We start from the raw sequence: 20,509 nt of genomic DNA on the forward strand, positions 1-20,509 counted from the left end.
TGTCAGCCAAAGCAACTGAGTGAGTGGAGGCAGGGAAGAAATCAACCACAACAGAGGTACCAGTGCCCCATCTCACCCCAGCTTGGGAGAAATAAGAAATAAAGGAGACAGTGAACCACATTCTAGTTTCTGCCTTGCTCTTGGTTCAGTCACCATGCATTGCCTCTCATTCAGCCTAGACTGCAAGGTATCAGTCCTTCATTGACTGTAACAGGAGATGTATTCATCTTATACCTATGATCATGATTATTTCACTAATTGTCAGTTCTGGAAATGACGCCAAGACTCTTGACAGGCAGACTGCGTTCTTATCTTCTTGCACATCATCAGTAATGAAGAGTCTGCAGGCCAAATTATTCCCTAAGTGATATCTTTAGCCCCACTGGTTTCAAATTATGCTCTCAGTTATTAAAATTATGTTTCTGTCATAAATACAACCTTACTGCCTTCGGTGGGTCTGTGCAGATGTAGCTAATTTAAATTTAATAAACAAAGATACAGATATGAGTAGAATTTAGATTGTTCCTTCCAAACTGTCATGCTTTACTGTAATAAAAGGAGTTGAAAAGTTAGGAACAAAATGAGCCAATTTGACTAAATAGAGAGAAAAGGCTGTACAGTAAGAAAATGCCTTTTCTACATAAACACTTTTGGGGCAGATCTGCATTTTTTATGTTCATGTGCAAATTTGTATCTTGACAACATGCGAGACGTAACATAAGAGATTAGAAATTTTTCTTGTGACTTTTTAAATGAGAGTTGTTCTTGAATTAAACACGTGCTGGTTTCAGCTGGGATAGAGTTAATTTTCTTCCTAGTAGCTGGTACAGTGCTGTGTGTTGGATTTAGGATGAGAATAATGTGATAACACACCCATGTTTTAGTTGTTGCTAAGTAATGCTTACACTAGTCAAGGACTTTTCAGCTTCCCATGCTCTACCGACTGAGAAGGCTGGAGGTGCACAAGAAGCTGGGAGGGGGCACAGCCAGGACAGCCGACCCAAACTCGCCACAGGGACATTCCATACCATATGACATCATGCTCAGCATATAAAGCTGGGGGAAGAAGGAGGAAGGGGGGGACATTTGAAGTGATGGCATTTGTCTTCCCAAGTCACCGTTATGCATGATGGAGCCCCGCTTTCCTGGAGATGGCTGAACACCTGCCTGCCCATGGGAAGGAGTGAATGAATTCCTTGTTTTGTTTTGCTTGCACACGCGGCTTTTGCTCTACCTATTAAACCGTTCTTATCTCAACCCACAAGTTTTCTCACTTTTACTCTTGATTCTCTCCCCCATCCCGCTGAGGGGGGAGTGAGCAAGCGGCAGTGCGGTGCTTAGTTGCCGGCTGGGATTAAATCACGACAACACAGAATGAATAGTGGCTTCCTGTTACAAATTCCTTCCTATTCAAACATTTTGAACTAACTGTATTCATGCCTATTTTATTTTGCTTCCTGAAGTCCTGCAAAGCAATATGCCTAAGATAGGTAGATACATCATTCTCTCTCTTTTCATCCCTGTATAGGGTTAGATAGTATTCCTCACTCCAGAATTTTTCCTTAGTACTGGAAAACTTGCATATGCAGCATTATGGAAAATAAGGACCTTGATTTATGAGACTTTGAAATTAAGAGTTTAGCTTCAGACATCCACTTTTTTCAAGATGAGCTTCAAATCTAATTTCATTCATTCTATGAAAGTGCATACTGTATGCTTTTCCAAAATTGTACAGTTCCCATTTTTACTTCATGTAACTGTATTTTGTAAAAGAAGAGTGTGCACTTTGCAGAAAAGCATAATAGAAATCTGATTTTAATAAGAGGAATGAAAATTACGTTAGGATATATTGTTAATCTTTCTCCTAGTCTTTTTTCATTTGATTGGCACTTGTTATCAATCTCTTTCTGCTACTTTTTCTCCTTATTGTATTTCTTTGCCATATGCGAGTACTCTATCAGTGATCTCTCTGCATACACAGTGAGCAACAAATAGCATCATATCTAATCCCCTGTCTGATTACTCTGTACATAAACTCTAACATTTCCCACTATAATGTAATTGGATAAGTTGATCCATCTTTTCAAGGTCAAAGGCAGGCAGGCTTATATTGGGTGTCTCAGTCTGAATGCATCTCTTTTCATGTTATGCTTAAACAATTTTGAACCAAACAAACTTATGCTCTGTTCCATAACCTCTGCCACAAACTGTATCCTCTATTTTTAAGAGTCAACGCTGTATTCCAGCAGCAAAATCAAGCAACATACTTGAAGCCTTTAACTCTACTGCCTCTATTGTTATTTTTATATATATACTTGTTTGCAATTTATCATTACGCTCAGACTTGGAGTATTGGTTTGCAGTCCCTGGCTTCCATTCTTCCTGCCTGCCTCAGAAAAAGAATAAGTGATCTGAAAAGGAAAAAATGTAATACAGCATTCTTGATCAAGTGACACTACTTATCTATGCTACATGTATGTATGTATATAAAAAAGCAATTACGAACTCAAGGGGCACAGCCAGATGTTGATTCTGAGTATTCTCAGAATACGATGTTTAATTTTTGCCCTTCCACTGTAAATTCAGTAGTCAAATAACACACACTTCTAAGTCCAATAGTTGGTAACGGACAGTTCTCACTTAAAAAACAAGGTTTTTTCCAGACAGTCATCACTCTGTAGTGTTTAAAACATTGCATTGCATTGCATTGCCCTCACTAGACTTCTGCAGCATTGGGTTTGCTCCTCCCTCCTTCCATAAAGAGCAAAATGCACTTCACCTTCACAGAGGGAGAGGATACACAAAGCAAGATGGAGGTGCAAAGCACTGCATGAGGCATAAACTCAGCTCAGTTGCTTTTGGAGGGGGCCTGCTTCTCCATAAGACATCAATGCCAGTCTACTCCACAGAGAGTGTAGAAATACTTCTTACATTATAATTTGTAAATGAAGCAAAAGACATGGCTCACACTCGGGCTGTGTTTCATCTAAGAAGCAGAAGAGCTGCGTTTTTTTAATGCTCATCCATCTGAACTGTGTTTTACTCTCTTGCATAAAATCCAAAGTCATGAATTTTGCTGTGAGGAAAGGATCCATCATTTTCACCAATATACTTGTTTTCCTTAAAAATCAATATATGGAAATCCCCGAGAGCTTTGCACACAGATGTCTGCAGAAGGCTTATTGCTGCCAAGTTTTTCCAATGTGTCAAATAATCTTTGTATAATTTATAAATTATAACAAAGCAATCAGGCCACATTCATAAAAGCCCAGTGACACATAATTTAGCTGAATCTGAGGATTAGAATTAATTGTCTCTCTTTGTTCCAAGTTCTAAATCTTAGTAAATGATTCACTGCATGTCATTACAGCTTAATATTTGCATGAAATCACAGTTTAACTGACATAATTTAACAGCAATTAAAAAGCTATTTAATCGTCATGCAAATTGGCATGAGGGGCGTTGAGTATGAAGGGTGTCTGAGATTTTTTTCAGTATTTGCAGGCGGACAGTCATATACTTTCAGACACCCCTAACATAATTGATAATGTTGTCCCTATTCATTGAAATGTGAATATACAATAATTCATGTTTTTTCTTACAATTGAGGATTAAGTCCCAAATCATGAATATAACAACCTTCACTCTCCAGTACAAATAAAAAATAAATTTAAAAAAAAACTGTATTTTATCTACTGTATTGGTTCTTCTACTGATGCCGTCTACATATAGTATAACAAAAATCTGATAGAAAATCAAAATTGACAAAGCCAGGCAAAACGCTCCTATTGCCTGGATTCACATTAATTCCTGTTTTGGCCTGCCAAAGTTGATGAAGTAACATAAGAAAACCTGAGCTATGATGACCCATTGTCATAATAGCTATAGTTTATGTAAGAATAAATTTAAGCCAGTTTTAAAACATTGGCTCCAGTCCTTCGAGCAATTACACACATGCTTAGTTCTAAGTGCATGAGTATTACCAATTATTTCAAGGGGATTACTGATCCGCTTAAAGTTATGCACATATGTAAGTGCGATTAAGGCTCATCCTCCATATTCCTAAAACTCCTCGTTGGTTTTAACAGTGGGAATTTGTTGAGAGCAGTCATTATTTAATTCTCACAGCATGTTTTTAGAGGAAACATAATTACTCCTGTCTTCTGCACATAAATAAGAAGAACTGAAGCTGAAGTAATCTGTGCTAGTTTTAGCTTACTCTGATCTCAGAACTCTTTTCCAGAGCAGCTAGAACCATCAACTTCACAGTAATTTTACAGGAGGTTTAGAGACTTGTAAATCTGAGACACTCTAAGGTTGTAGGAGCTTTTGGACCACATCAGCATCTTCAAGGCTATACCTTGTCTCTGTTTTCCACACCGTTGGAAAATGATATATCAATATAATTAGCCTTTGTTAACAAGTTGCATCTATAAATACTTACATACTACAGTATTTCAGACGCTTTGGTGTTAGATTTATCACAAGGTCACAGTCAAAGACCAGGAAGGAAATACTCAACATAATCCCAGTGACCATAAAACCTGCGAATTACAAAACTAATTTTCATCTGACGGGTTCCAGAAATATCGATTTTCAGTACAAATGAGCCACATACCGTTCAGCTAAATGATTCCTTGATATGCTGAAAAATAACTGGTCTTTACTGTCAGGGGCTTTTTGGCCACTAACTATGAACTCTGCACAGATAGATATACGAATAAATACTCACACATTCAAAATATTTTAAACTTTCTTGTCCACTAAAAAAATGCAAAGCGATGTAACACCTCCAAATATTTTAATTATCAAGTGCTTGAAATCCAGCAGCTAACTCATCATTTACTTTAGGGCAAAAATCATTTTAATGAAAACATAGTCTCAGCTCTTTAAAGTTACAAATAAATGCCAGAAAGAAGAAAGCAACTCAAATGTTCAACTACAGTTCACAGAAAACCTTAACATTTATTAGTTCACATTATCCCTCCCATGCCATACAAACTTTTTTCCCCTTTACAAGCACTCCAGCTTTTATACCCACATTTATGCCACATAAGTAAACAAATAGCATCACTTAAAAATTACAAATGTTGGTGAATAGTGACCTTTTTTCTGCAACTATTACTGCCTCTGTCCTTCATTAAAGTTAGTATTCATTCTCGCTGCTATGTGTAGGTACAACTGTATAGATCTTTACTACTATATAGTTTATTAGTAAAATGTAAGATATAGTAATGTTTTCTGTTAAAGTATGGTCCATTTTAGTTTTCAGGGTCATCTTCACAAATTAAGAACTTGAATAAATGGATCTATTTCAATTGTAGGTGACTATTTCAGAACCACTCATGGGCTGGATTTTCTAAATCAATACATTTTGTTCAGTCAAATAAATAGCTAAAAGTTTGAAAATCGAATCAGCGTATCAGTGCTGTAGTAATTGCGGATCTTAAGGTAAAAAAGAAATAATGGAATTGAATTATTAGGAAAAAGTAGTATGTGTTTTTGTTTTTTTTTTCTGAGATTTGAAATCCTGATTTATATATGAAATGTTGGGAGGAGCTTTGATATTTTGTTTTCCTTCCTAATGCAAAGTTCTGACCATTTATGTGACCATCCTTTGGGCACAAGGTCTTGCCCTCATCCTACAAGTAGTTGAACTGGACTTTACAAGAGTGTTGATCAATACTTTTGTTTCTTTATTTAGTTCTTCTCTCATTGTCTTAATGTTTTTATAAAGGACATTATATTTTAATTATCTAACTCTCTCAGATTTACTGAGCCACTCAATTTGTTGGGTGAAATACATTCTGTGTAAGAATTAGCTGATGTCTTTTGCAAATGTTTCATACAGTCTTTCAGTCTGCTTGAGAGACCCTGAAGTAATGAAAAGCTCACTCGAAGTTTGAACAGTATCTCAATCAAAACTTTATACTTAAGTCTTGCTGGCAGGTTGTATAAATCATGAAAAGCAGCAAAGCAAGCTGAAAGTTTTCAAAGTTCTGCTAACCATTGGCTAAGCAATCCGTGTGCACTGTGATTTTATGTTGAGAGCTGGGAATATAATGCTTATTCAACTCATTCAGCTCAAAAAAACCCGGAGATCGCCAGTTGAGTTTACCACAGTCATCTTATATATATCAAAACCTGGAGTAGAAGGCCTTGCATTTCGCCAAATCTGTGTTTCTTACATAATTTTTATGGGCATATTTTGGGTCTATACACAAATTGCTTTTGAAAACCACGTCTGTAAGTGCTTGGTTGAAATATGTTAAGTGGAAGAAGATTATAATAAGAAATGGAAATAAGATTATTCAGACTTCCTTTAACAGTTTCTGCCTTTCCTTCACCCCTTCACTAATTCCTATCTGAAAAATCATGAGGTGGTAAAGTTCTTCCATCAGACTGTGGAAGCTGATTTATAAAGCCTGAGATGATTTACATGTGATCCTACACAGTAAGTCAGTATAACAGCTTAAAACTTGTTGAGGTGGACATACCTTGACTGTTGTGGGATCCATGGGAAGTGCTCACTCGTGGTTCATCTGGCAGTACACAGAGAGCTTTACTGCCTGCTGGCTAGCTGAGAGCTTTCCTATACTCTGCCTTGCCGCTACTATCTTTGCATCCCTCCCCACAGTCTTCAAGAATTATTTTTTCTCCTGCTTTGCGGACATCCTTTTGGATCTTTAGCTTGCAAGGTTGATGTCTTCACTGTTATACTGATGCTGATGAGGTGCCAGGTGGGAAAGAAAAAACTTGTAAACTGTCTCTCGTGCCTAATGGTCTTGGCCTGTTGCCACTTAACTCTCCCAATGAACAGCATCAAAGAAATCCCTGGTGTCGTGGTTTAACCTCAGTCGGCAACTAAGCACCACGCAGCCGCTCGCTCACTCCCCCCCACCCCCGGTGGGATGGGGGAGAGAATTGGAAAAGCACAAGCGAGAAAAACTCGTGGTTGAGATAAAAACAGTTTAATAATTGAAATAAAATGATGATAATAATAATAATAATATGATGACAATAATAATAATACACAAAACAAGTGATGCACAGTGCAATTGCTCACCACCCGCCGACCAATGCCCAGCCAGTCCCCGAGCAGCGGCCCCCCCCGGCCAGCTTCCCCCAGTTTATGTACTGACCATGACGTCACATGGTATGGAATGTCCCTTTGGCCAGTTTGGCTGTGCCCCCTCCCAGCTTCCTGTGCACCTCCAGCCTTCTCAGTCGGTAGAGCATGGGAAACTAGAAAGTCCTTGGCTAGTGTAAGCACTACCTAGCAACAACTAAAACATGGGTGCCTTATCAATTTTGTTCTCACCCTAAATCCAACACACAGCACTGTACCAGCTACTAGGAAGGAAGTTAACTCTATCCCTGCTGAAACCAGGACACCTGGGGATAAGCAGTGGAGGATAGAAAAAATATCTGGCACTGCAGAACTAGTACAAACAATTTTACCTCTTGTAGTTATTCCAAAGCTGTTATTTATTTATTATTCAATTTAACTCTTATAAAACATTAAAGATTATAAGTATCGGAAAAGCCTACATTACTAGACATAAAATAAGGAAATAAATTTTGTGGTTAAAGCTCTATCCCAGTATTCCACAAGATCAACAGATATTTAGTGCAAATTTGTGTTACCAAGTCTAGGTTTGACATTCCCAAGTCGTTTTTATATTGCCTTAAATTACTTCTGCATTAATTCTAATTTGTTTAGATTATTCAGCTTTATGATCTCACCTATTTATTATTCCTGCTTAATTTTCAAGGATTGTAAGTATTTAGATAATTTTTCATTTTTCCATTGAATTTGTTATTGAAACGTACTTAGCTTCTATTTGCAAATAATTGCCTTAAAACTAAAATATTTTTTCATGTTTTTTTTTTCTCCAAAATAGACAGCTGTCACTTAACAGCCTTTTCCCTCCTTCTCTGCAGGGCCACCTTCTGCTCCGAGGAATGTGATTTTTAACATCAATGAAACAGCTCTCATGTTGGAATGGAGTCCCCCGAGCGATACCGGAGGAAGAAAAGATCTCACTTACAGTGTCATCTGTAAGAAATGTGGGTTGGACGCCAGCCAGTGTGAGATTTGTGGGGGAGGTATCCGTTTCATCCCCAGGCACACAGGTCTCATCAACTCCTCTGTGACAGTGCTTGACTTTGTGTCGCACGTGAACTACACCTTCGAAATAGAAGCCACGAATGGGGTCTCGGAGCTGAGTTTCTCTCCCAAGCAGTTCACAGCTATCACGGTTACCACAGACCAAGATGGTAAGTCCCAGCACTGCATGTCTGTCACTGTGCCCCTGTCATCTATGCACTTATTGGGGGGATCGTTTTGTTTCTTAGAAGTCTGGGTCAGCAAGTTAGGATGTTTTGCAGATTGTTACACGTTTTTAAGTGCTTTTGGTGAGGACTTCCAGCTTCTGGAAGCTGCTGAGGGCATTAAATGTTTTTGGCAGTTGGCCCTTGACTCCAATACACAGGGCACAAAAACGTATCTTCCTGTTTAAAATTAAGTGCAAGCTTTAACTACCCGAGACTAGCTGTAACAGTGGTTCATCAGAACTGGAGTCTGCATCTGGTGGTTTTCCAAGTCCTTCCTTACGATTTCCGTTTTGAAAGAGTAAAACACCCCAGGTTATCTATTGCAATTTCACAATTCAAAGATGAAATGAAAGTGAACTCACTTCCTTTAGTATCCATGTTTCATAGTACTAATACAGCACGCTTCCCTGTAAGATATTTCAACATCTGGATGAGCCATTTCCTTAGGTGAGGTATCATAATAGATTTTTTTGTTCCTTTAATTGTCCACTTTACATTATTGCATTATAGAGCTAAAAGAGCTCTATATTCTTGTTTATTTCTGCAACTTTTTCCTCTTCCATCTCTAGAAATACTTACTATGCCAGGAAACAGCATCACAGGTTACCAACAAAGCCACCTATATAGCAGTGTTGTCTTCTGGCTTGTGTTACTGTAGATGAGAAGGTTATTTCAAAATTATCCCTTGCTGACATTCGTTCCAGAAATGGTTTTCACCTACTGTGCAGTGACATTGCAACTGTAGCTGAAGTGTTTAATGTAGAACAGGAACCAAACTGGCAAAACTACGGTTTTGAGTAGAAGACCTTTGATAATATGAAAGTATTTACTAAAAGTGCTAATGTTCAGAAAGTTCCTATTATGTTCCACTTGTAGAAAGGCCCTGGGTTCTTTCATTGATCAGCCTAGCAAAAATCTGCTTACCTGTGTATCTGGGACAAGTAGTTTTGTTGATGAGTAAGTAATGACTTGTTTGCCTTTGGGCATACAAAAATTAACAGCTTGCTGTGATGATGATGATGATAATGACAATGGTAATACTAATAATATTCATGAAAATGGATTAGAAAAATCATGAAAACTAGTCACTCACCATTCATGTGATGATGGTAACAGAAGAGCTAATTATCTAAGATGCCTAATGATATACGCCTTGCACTGAGAATTGCCTTAAGCTCTTAGGCTATGTATCATGTTGTGAACCTGTATCTCTCTTTTCCGTTCTAATTAAAGGAAAAAAATGTGGTGCCAGAAACTACCCCTATATATACTTATTTTTAGATGTTTTGTTACATGGTGCTAAATGCAAGTCACCAAGCATACACAGGTGGAGGTCACCAGAGATATGGTTTGTTTTTAAACTGACTAACAGCTGTGTGAACACAGCTTGTGATATGTATTTAAGTGGTGGGCTTTTAAAAAATGTCTTGCTGTTGTCTGTTCCTGGTTTAAGGATATAGATTTTCACTGCAGTTTACTCAAAACAGGGAAAAGACCAATGTTTTGATAATTTGTGACACACTGACAGAAAACTCTAGAGTGTAGGCTGCTTGCATTCCCTATAATAATTCTTACATTACTAAAAATGATGTTGGAAGGGCCTCAGAGAATTTAAGACCAGATTTCCAGAATATCTGTCAGTTTATTTGGATATAAAAAGACAGCTTTGAAGGAGAAAGCATTGTAAAAAATGAAATGGAGGCATCTATAAAATGTAGTTATAAAGATAAAACCAATTTTGTAGGCGTACAAACCATGTAGTTGTATAAAATCATAAGCACGGTAACTATATATTTAGAAGTAAAGAGAGAAAGATAATGTCATATGAAATATGGATGAAAATTAATGGAGTTTTAGGTGATGGAATTATTGAGAGGACAATGAACATTTTTTGTGAGTTACTTTTAGTCAGAAATAGGAAGTGTAATGGAGAAAGCTAGAGTATCTAACCTCAGAAAAGGAAGCTGTAGAACTAAAGCTTCAGAACGTTGCAGAGTCTTTATTAATGTTTATAAGTCACATTAAAGTTCTCAGATAAAAGGATTAGTGACCTTTTTATTTTTATTGTTAGCCAGCTATTAGTAAATAATTTATAGTTTTGCTTTTGCCATATTTACCAAAATACTAAATAATTGCCTTTATATTGTGGGTTTCTTTCTAGCTATACCACCAAAGAGTAAACTCACTGTTGCAATCTTTCCTTGTAATCTTACTTATACTGAAATGGACAGTACTTATTGCATGGTGTTGCAGGTTTGTGCACATGTTCATATAAAACAAAGATCCAAGATTATATGCATGACATGACAACAAATCAAAAATATCTTAATGTGTACAAGGACTGCATTACCAAAAGTCCAAACATATTGGTTTAAAACAATTTTTCTCTTTTGATGTGTGTCTAATGTGAAGGATCTAGATCTATAATAAATTATACCTACACAACATATTTATCCCATGCTCATACTACCTTTTTATATGTAATCATGTAATCTTTTCATACATACTGTTTTAATGTTTTTGGTATAGACGTTGCATGAAGTGATAGACCTCTTTATAAATATATAAATTGTTTTCTTCAATGTCATATCTTTGTTAAGAATATAGAACAGTATCTTCAGCTCTTGTAAATCCAGTCCATTCTGTTAGCTGTAATAATTTACAGTAGCTGAGGAGCTAGCATTTTATTTTCTTTGAGCATATTGGGTTTACTTCCCTCTAGTGGCCCTTTCTTTTTGATGGTTTATGTGAAATTAACAGATTCTTCTTTAAACATGCAAAATTATGAGCTTGTTCCTCAGGGTTTTTTCTCTCTTTTTGGAGGAAATATTGCTGTTGGCATTTTGCTGAATAAAGTAATGCAATGAAGAGTGCTGTGGGCATCCACAGAAACTGAAGAATTGTATTCTACAACAGTTAGTGAGCAGAGTAGTCTGAGAGCATCAAAGAGTGAGAATATTTGCTGACAGGAGAATTGAACTAGTTCAAAATTGATTAAGGCTCATCTTTATGCACAGACCTCTATCACAACTAATATTAAAATCTTAACTACCTCCTCATGCAATCACCAGCATCGACAAGATTAAGTACACTGCTCAGCTCTAACAAGGACAAGAAGCAGACTAAAGGAAAGTAACACTTTGAAAAGGCTTTGCAAACTGCATCCCGCAAACCTCTCTGCGGTTTGATGACTAAAGCATTACCAGACCTGATCAAATACTGAAAAAATATTACTAACATTAATGTAAGTAATATAAAAAGAATTTGGTAGCATTCATTGCTTTTTTAGTTATTAATTTTGTACAAATATTTGTAAATTCCATACCCATGTTTTTGGTTTCCCCCTCGGGCTTCATAAGGAAACAAAGTTTCTGTGGTCACATTGTCAGACAGCATAAAGAACTGTGAACCCATTAACCAACATGAGTTTGATAACAGAGAAAAAGATTTCACAGATATTTTGTGCTCTCAACAGAAGCGTGAAAAATGACCACTTACAGTCACCAAGCTGTTGGTTGGGTCTGCAAGTCGAAAAGCAAGGTTCAGCTACATAAGGCTTGCTTACTGGACTAGAGACGCCAGGTGACCGACCACTTAACCTGTCTATTGGCTAGTCAGTAAAGAAAGAATATATATAGTTCCTGTATGACCACAGCACATGCTGTCCCTTGTCCAGCAAGTGTGGCAAACAAGGATGAGGTAGGGATGTGTTAGGAAGTGTAGATGTTGCAGATGGAGAGATGAGGGAAGTGAGCTACATGCTACTCTTGCATAGCTTTGTTTCAAAATGTTTTGAGATATCAAAATAATCCCTACTTTAAATTCAGATAAATGGACAGATAGATAAACAGAACGAGATTCTGCTCAGAAAAGCACTTAAGCAAAGTCCCTGTTCAAGGAAGAACATTAGCACATATTAAGAGCTTTCCCAAATCACTGCCAGAGTAATTTGTAAACAACTGAAAGGTAAAACATGTTTTCAAAAAAGCCTCATCAAAAAATGTTTAACAATGCTGTTGTTCAGAAAAGTGCCTGGATGCCTTTTCTTTATGGGAGAAAGTTTTATACAGCAGTAAATATGCTGAGTATAAAGTAATTGTACTCAATCGACTTTAAATCATTGTGTGAAGCAGCAGAGAACTATATGCTGAATTGTAATTTATGTTTCTCTTATGACTAATGGAAGCAAGAGACTATATATATAGTCTATATATATATATATATAGTCACTATATACCTTTCTTAGCATGCCTTAGAGTCTGCATTGCCTAAAGAACATTCAGAAGTACTTGAGGTTTTTCATACATAATTGAAGTAGTAAATAATGAATAATTAAGCAAAACAGAACTTAAAACAATAGTTCCTATTTCCAAATAATGGTCCACATACACATTCACTCAGTGGGCTTTCATATGTTGTATTACTTGAGAACAGAGGGGGTTTTCAACGTTACACTGTGCAGAGGCGGAGTAGAGTCTGAGTACATGATTATACAGACAGATAGTGGCCTGCTCCGTTTCAGTCCACCATTTCAACTGCATCACTGAGGAGCGGCAGTCCGTAGCTATAGTGTTTCTCTGACTGAGTAGTTTCCTCATTGTCCGGTCTGAATCTCCACCACATCATGTCCCTCCTGTGGGACTCTATGCTGGCAGCCCCCAGCTTACCTTTCGCCTGCAAGTGCCAAAGCAGTGACCTCCCCTAAAATCACTGTCCAGCCATGGGACACTTCGCAGGCATCGTTCCATTCGTGGGCTCCTTCTGCATGTCTTTTCTGCCTTGGTGGAAAGCTTACACTAGAGAAATACTCCTTCTGCCATTGCATCCCAGAAATCTCATTTTCTCCCTCCTCAGTTCTGCAGTTTGTGAATGACTCTGGTCTCTGTGACATCAAAGACCTGCTACCAGTGGACAAAGTTTGAGGCATGAGAGACTTTCACTCTGTCTGGGCACACACCCTATCACTATATTAAAGACCTGTCTAGTTTTGCTTGTGTCTGTCTAGTGTTGGCAGTCTGTGACTAGCTGAGGTTTTCAAGCAGACTCTGAAACTGCAAATCTGGCAGGATTCCTTTGTCTAATACATTTTATTTTATGTGAGCTATTGGCAGGTATATACTAGGTGATAAGATGTTTCCTAATCTGATGGTAAAATCTTGCCAGCATCTGAAAGGGATTGCCTTTCATCTAATTCCTTTTTCAAAATAAATTACGGCCAATTCGTGGCTCCTAGTACAGGTGGCTCCTCAGACATATTTGTAGCCCAGTGTGGATGGTCTGTAGCAACAACAACCTCTTATCACTCTCTTAGAGCTGTGGGAACTGAGGAATGCATGGAAGGATTTCAGTGTCTCTTCCAGGAATAAACATGACCGTATCACCACAAATTAATGGCATATAGCATTATAATAACAATGCAGATGGTGTAAGTTGTTAAGAGCCTCATCTGACTGTCAGAAAAGCATCTCAGTGGTACTACCAGGACAGTTTATCAGGATTAATCCTTCTGGCTGATGACAGTATAGTTTCAGGATGCTCATTGGGGTGGCAGGGGAGTTCCCTGTTCACTCATCCTAAGTTGCTTCCCATAGTAGCATCTGACTTTCACCCTAATCAAAAGTCAACTTTCCTTTTTTTCCCCCCGAGTCTCAAATCTCTACAGATGTGATTGTCCTTTGTAACTTTAAAGTCAAGAAAGCTGCTCTTTTCATAATGACATGATGAAGCCCTTTGAACCATCTTCCAAACTGTTTCTGTTAATGGTTTATAAATCTAAAGGAACAGCTCTTTCTAATCGCTGATTGTTGAAATGGAATAGCAGGTCACATAAAAGGCTGTTATGAAACAGTCACAAAACAACCTCCATCAGACATTGCCAGAGCTCAAGCCACATGAAAGAAAGGTCATGAAATTTTCATAGATGACAATAAATAAGAAATGTATGGCGTTTGTTTACCTGACACCTACAGCTGTATTGATAGTTCAACCAAACCCTGTACTGTCATGGGAGCAGTGCAGAACAGCGCTGCTGGTGCTATTTATGTGACAAGTTTGAAGAGAAATATTAACTCATTGGTTACTGGCTAGGGACACTCTATAAATGTCCATACTGAATGTGATGTGAAGACAGTAAGAGGGATTACTAACAAAAAAAAAAAGTTTGAGATGTGTACTCCCTATTTTAAGTCGCTTCTGAAAAATACATTTAAACAATACATTTTAAAAAGTTATTCAGCATTATGCAATGAGTATTCAGGCCAGTCTGTTAAACTGTATGAATGTATACGCATATTTATGTCAGTGTGTATATAAATTAAGCATTTACAGTTGGAAAGAAAACCACAAGGCAAAAATGCTAAATCTCAATTCTCAGACTTGTTCAACTAACACTCTGTTGAACACTTCAGGTCTGCCAAAATTCAAAGTTCTGAGGCAAGGTCTTTGTGCAGCATAGTTATTACCCACAGATTTTCATCTGCTGGTCACCTCTGTACATTTAGACTTTTTGCTCACGTTTCTTCACACATATGCCTGATTATTACACAGTATTCATAGGTGAAAAATGGCTTTTAAAGCAATCTTGATTTATATCCTGAAGATTTTTTAAATACTTATAAATTTTCTTTAACAAATATGTTCTTTTTCTGCTGGCAGGTATTGATGTTCAGCCATTTCTTTAATGCAGCAAAAGTCAACCTGATTCCTTTTACTTTCCTTTCTCGTTCACCAGTATTATCCATTAAGCTAGTCAGACTATGCATAGCTTTAAGGTATATTTCTCTAAGTTACGCAATACGAGGAGAACAAAATGAGATTCTAGTTTGAAGGAGGAGGGGAAAGAGGTTAATCGATACTGTAAAGTATTTTTCCCATAATATACTTACCAGTGTGGTCTTTCAGCTTTTATAATAGTTTCTTTCATTGTATAGCACACTATTATTTATAACCATTGGCAATTTGTCTGTGACATGCATTTTCAGCAAGTTTCTGATTTAAGTTGTAGTCGCTAAAATACTACATCCAAATGCTGCAACAATTGTATATTTAATAATAATAGTTTATTTCAATTTGTAAAAGGGACATTTGTGGAGAAAAACATAAAATAATCATTACAAATAAATCGGTAGGCATACAGCACTGGGATAAGAAATATGCCTTTATTTCGTTTGTTCCTATTGTAGTCAGTAGCTGCGAAGGACATTCAGCACATGATGAATGAGATGTTCATTCATCAACTTTGGTGATTTTAAACAAGAATGTCAAATAAGCTTATTGGTGCTATCTGCACATCACTCAGCTAAGAACCATGTTAGGATAATCAAGCACATTTCAGTTAGCTGGAACCTCTCACAATGAATGATATATAGTTACAAGAATCATTACTGAGCATTCTAGTCAAGGTAGGGTGCAAGATATTTTGGATATAAACTGGTGACTTAAGTAATTAGAAACTTCTGCCACAAATGTTAACTGACCGACTTACGAAATTCTTCAGAGTTAGATTAGGAACCTTCTGTTTTCAAAATTTACCTAAACATTTCTGAAAGCTATTTCATTTAAAAAAAACCCAAAAACCCCCAAAAAACCCAAAAACCAACCACAACTATGGTGTTCCCAGTATATGACAAGTGAAATGAAGACTTCTGTTGCATTCTTGGCAGGAGGACTGATTTTGGTCAAGGGTAGTAAAGGAAGACATTCATCACGGCTAGTCAATCTGAAACAAATTGTGTTTGTAGGTGTCATGACTTTCACGCAAACCTTTAGGGAGCATGTTCAAAATGAAGGACATGGTAAATTACAAACCAATTCTGCTGATGTTTGCTTTAAAGCAATTATGTCGGTAGCAGGTTGCTCCGATTCATTTGCTTCTTAAAATGTAGTTTCTTCATTACACTCAACAACCCTTCTCCTTCCACTTCTGTGACTCTTCCATATGCATTTGCCTTAGGCTCACAGATTGGAAATAGTTTTCATTTATATACAATAATGGCATTAAGTTGTGCACATTGGAATAAGGTTGAGAGCAGACTCAAAATTACATAGTTTCTAAAGCTTCAGAAATGTATTTATTTTACAGTTCTGTTAGCTTCAAGATAATATTTCTAATAACATGCTTTTACCTTTTTCTGCCCAGACTAACAATGAGAGACGTCTGTTTACTATCTTCATATCTGTGTTACATATTTAAATGTTTTCCCACTGTGGTAAAATTTATACTGGGTCTCCAATGCACAAATAATAAAGATTGCTCCTCTGAAAAGATTATACTAGCCAGGATATGCACACTTAATATTTAGTTTAGGAGAAGGAAGAGGAATGTGAATAAAAGAATTTATATTACAAAAAATAAACTTTAAAAAAACATTACATTTAGTAAATTTTTAAAAAACTTATTCAGCAAATTTAACCAATTTGATCACCATATTTCTTTCTTGGAATAACAATGTCATCTTGTACGCTAAACTAGTCAGTATTTGAAACTGAAATTTTAAAGCAAATATTTACAAGAAATCTCTAATTGCAAAATTAGGTCTAATGTCCCAAAGCTGTTTCACTGGAAGTCAGTTACAGATGTCCCAATGGATAAAAAGCAAGGGAGGCCTGGCTCAGCTAAGCTTTCCTGAACACTCCCATTGTCTCCTTTACTCTTTCTGAGTTCTTTTGCCTTCATTCACAGTACTCAGATAACTAGTCACAACTTTTCTGCTGAAGTTAATGGCAAACCCTATAAATTGCTCCAGTGTTAATTAAATCTCATTCTTCATTGAATTAATCTACATTTGCAAGAATTTTCTTTGTGCTTATTCTGTCTGAATATAAAGTAATATTTTTAAACTTGTCTTTTCCATATCTTTTTAATAATACATGCAGCAGCTTCTAAATCATGTGCTTGATCTATAATTGTATTGAAGTGTTTAGAGATTAATGTGCATTATCTAAGTGACTCATAAATTCTAACTTGTTATGCATTGCAAACAGCTGATGTATGATCCCGTAAGTTACTGACAAGTTGTTCAGCCAGTTTCTAATACTGTATTTTACAGTTTAGAAATAAATTCTCATTTTATTATATTAACTCAAACCTGTCTGGAAAACAAATTGTCTGATTCCAATGACTGGTTCATATATACATAATATTAAGCTATAAACTCTGTTTTTCAAAATTAGATTGTTCTCCTAAAATTATCTAACAATTCTTTTTATCCTGTAATTGAAGATCAATGAGGACTAAAACCAAATTTTTTTACAGGGTAGGGTAATGGAGTAATGGGATTCAGGAAATTCAGTCTATAGTTTGAGGATGATGGGCTACGGTCTGCCAACAATAGAGCAGATAGGAGTCTGCCTTCTTCCCTCAACTCGTACATTTTTCTGTCAAGCTAGAAATGTCATTTACTAATTAGACATGAGGTGAATTTTTGATATCTCATTGCCATATATTCACAGATATGATTTATTCTAATAAAGAGAAAATATTTTAACTGATATTTAGCATCCCTCTGTGACAATTTACAGAAAGGATTGATTTCAGTTTATAAATAATGCGACTCTGACTAGAATATGAAATCTTTGGAGAGGAAATAGAGAAAATCACATTTTTCTAATGTGGTTTAAATACTGTTTAAAAATGCTTGCTTGTATTTGGAAGTGAATTTTGTGTGGTCAAAGAAGCAAATTGACAGCATGGAAGATTAAAGTCTGTACCTTTTCAGAGAACAGGTCTGACTGCGGAGCTGTATTAACTTAGTTCCCTGGTGTGTATTATTTTGGTGCTGGGAGATTATCTTTAGGAGAAGAGCATAGTTTTATCTGCGTTTATCTCCCTGACCTTTTCCTGAAACAATCAGGTTCGATGGTGCCAGTTTCAATGGTAACTTTTGTTACATGCAACATACTGTAATACTGAAAAAGTGATTAATGTCAGATGAACAAAGGGATGTTTGCGAGATCTTTGAAGCTAAATTTCACTGTGAATAGTTTCTCATGTTGCAACCCATAGGAGCTGATGTAAAAGGAAGTAAGTTGTGTCCCAAAACCTCCACCCTTGGCCCGTACAACTTCTGTATCCCATAGAGCCACCTGCACCAAACACAGTAGTAAGGCATTAACATGATACTCTAATGATTTTGCATCGCATTCAAAAATATGTATCAGTGCAGTTCTGTGCAGGTTCAGGGACATATTGCAGGGTATCTTTTTCTGTTTTCCAAGTTATCTAACATCTCATTTGCTTCATTGTCTTCCGCTTTAAAATTTTTGCTTTTCTGTTATAACCATTAATCTGTGACACAACTGGTTTGTAAAGATGGCCTGAGATTTCTAGGTAAGCACCCAAGATGTTAGCTGCAATACTGGGTGGTGAACAACTCCAAAAGGCAGGCTACTGCATGAAAAAGCAATTCAGATCTTGTTTTTCCATATTCGTATATACAGTAGCATTCTGGATAAACTTTCCAGATAACCTTTACATTCTCATAAACATAATGAATCTAAGCTGTTTTAAGCAGCAGTGTGAATAAAATATTAATTTTTCCATTTTTCCATTTTAAGATGATGGTTATATTGTCAGTCATTAAAAAGGTGGCTTTCTCATGCAGTTTTAGGGAGAATAAGACTAACATCTTCAAAAAGAGTTTGAGTGGGTGGAATATGTGTCAGTTTTTATCAGCAAGTCACTATTATTCAGTCTCTCAGTTGATGGAGGATTAAAATTAATTAAAATCTCAATCTGGAATTTCTTCTATAAATATAATTTAAAGGATAAAAAATGCATAATATGTACTATATATAGTTTTATTTCTATATGCATCTATTTATTATACAAACCTGTCTTTCCATATATGTATAAATTGTGTGAAAATAATGATTTGCTACTGATTCATTAGTCTAACTAATATTAAAAACACATTAATATGTTAATGTCTTTCTGTTTGTATAAGAAAATATCATTTTACTTTGTTGAAATATTTTAATAATTTTGTAATATTTTCATATTTACCAGATTGATACATGAGCTACATTTCCATGTAACACTAAAATTACATTTTCGTTGAAACTGTTCAAAACTTTAAAAAATGTTCGTAGATGAGATGTACTCCATTCCTTACTCTCTATATTACTCTACACTTAAACTGTCTTCCCATCTTTCTGTTTAAGTTTTTGCAGGTAAACATTTTAAGTACCCGATATATGTACACTATTTCCTCAGTGGAGTATTGTGAAATACGTAGTGATAAGAGGAACATTTAAAAACTGCAGAAAATAAAGCCCTTAACCACAAGAAGCTGGGTACCTCTTACACAATTACCAATGCACGCTGTGGGTGCTCCACCGAGTGAGAGAGTACTCACAGAGAGTAAGGAAAGTGTGTGCATGTTTTCTGCAGGACTGACAGGTTTTCCAGGGAGCTCGGGTCTCATTAAGCATCCCAGTGAAAGGGAAGCACTGAGAGCTGCAGTTCACTGAGCACCTTTGAAAATTCTGCCCCGTCACTGAGATGCTTAATGGAAACTGGCTTGTTTTACAAACCGGGCCGTTAGTCCTTTCTTAATCAGTAAAATACACTGGAAGTATAACATTTATTTCGGAAGGATGTGGGGTCACATATTGTCTTGTACACTGATAGAAGTGTGGAGTAACTGTGAAAGTAAATGATTTAAGAACAGCGTGCTATACGAGTACTTCTAATCTCTTGATATAAGGTGAAACACCTGAAACTGCGAGCTTTACACTCTTAGCCTTATTAGTAGGTGGCCAGTGTTCTGACCAGACTTTTCTCTTTCCTAAAGCGTTAAAAAATCAGGTTATACATTTTGGGGTTTTGCTTTTATGTTCTTTTTCTACTTAGAAATTCCTGCTTATCTACTGAGTTTGTTTAGATACCTTTACAATAATTAAAGATAAAAAGATTTAATAAGGTATCCTGGTTTCGGCTGGGGTAGAGATAATTTTCTTCCTAGTAGCTGGCACAGTGCTGTGTGTTGGATTTAGGGTGAGAATAATGTGATAACACACCCATGTTTTAGTTGTTGCTAAGCAGTGCTTACACCGGTCAAGGACTTTTCAGCTTCCCATGCCCTGCCGACCGAGAAGGCTGCAGGTGCACAAGCAGCTGGGAGGGGGCACAGCCAGGACAGCTGACCCAAACTGGCCACAGGGACATTCCATA

At 36.7% G+C, this 20,509-nt stretch overlaps 1 protein-coding gene across 1 annotated transcript in view; it reads left to right on the forward strand.

The window, feature by feature from the left end:
* The window catches only part of EPHA6 (EPH receptor A6), a 493,783-nt gene that overhangs the window by 238,560 nt on the left and 234,714 nt on the right, over positions 1-20,509 (forward strand). The window contains exon 5 of the mRNA XM_009323940.1: positions 7,945-8,280. Within this exon, the coding sequence (XP_009322215.1) occupies positions 7,945-8,280 (336 nt within the window). The remainder of the gene's footprint in view (positions 1-7,944; positions 8,281-20,509) is intronic.

Source organism: Pygoscelis adeliae, unplaced genomic scaffold (assembly GCF_000699105.1).
Source record: "Pygoscelis adeliae isolate BGI_AS28 unplaced genomic scaffold, ASM69910v1 Scaffold124, whole genome shotgun sequence".
Taxonomy (NCBI): Eukaryota; Metazoa; Chordata; class Aves; order Sphenisciformes; family Spheniscidae; genus Pygoscelis; species Pygoscelis adeliae.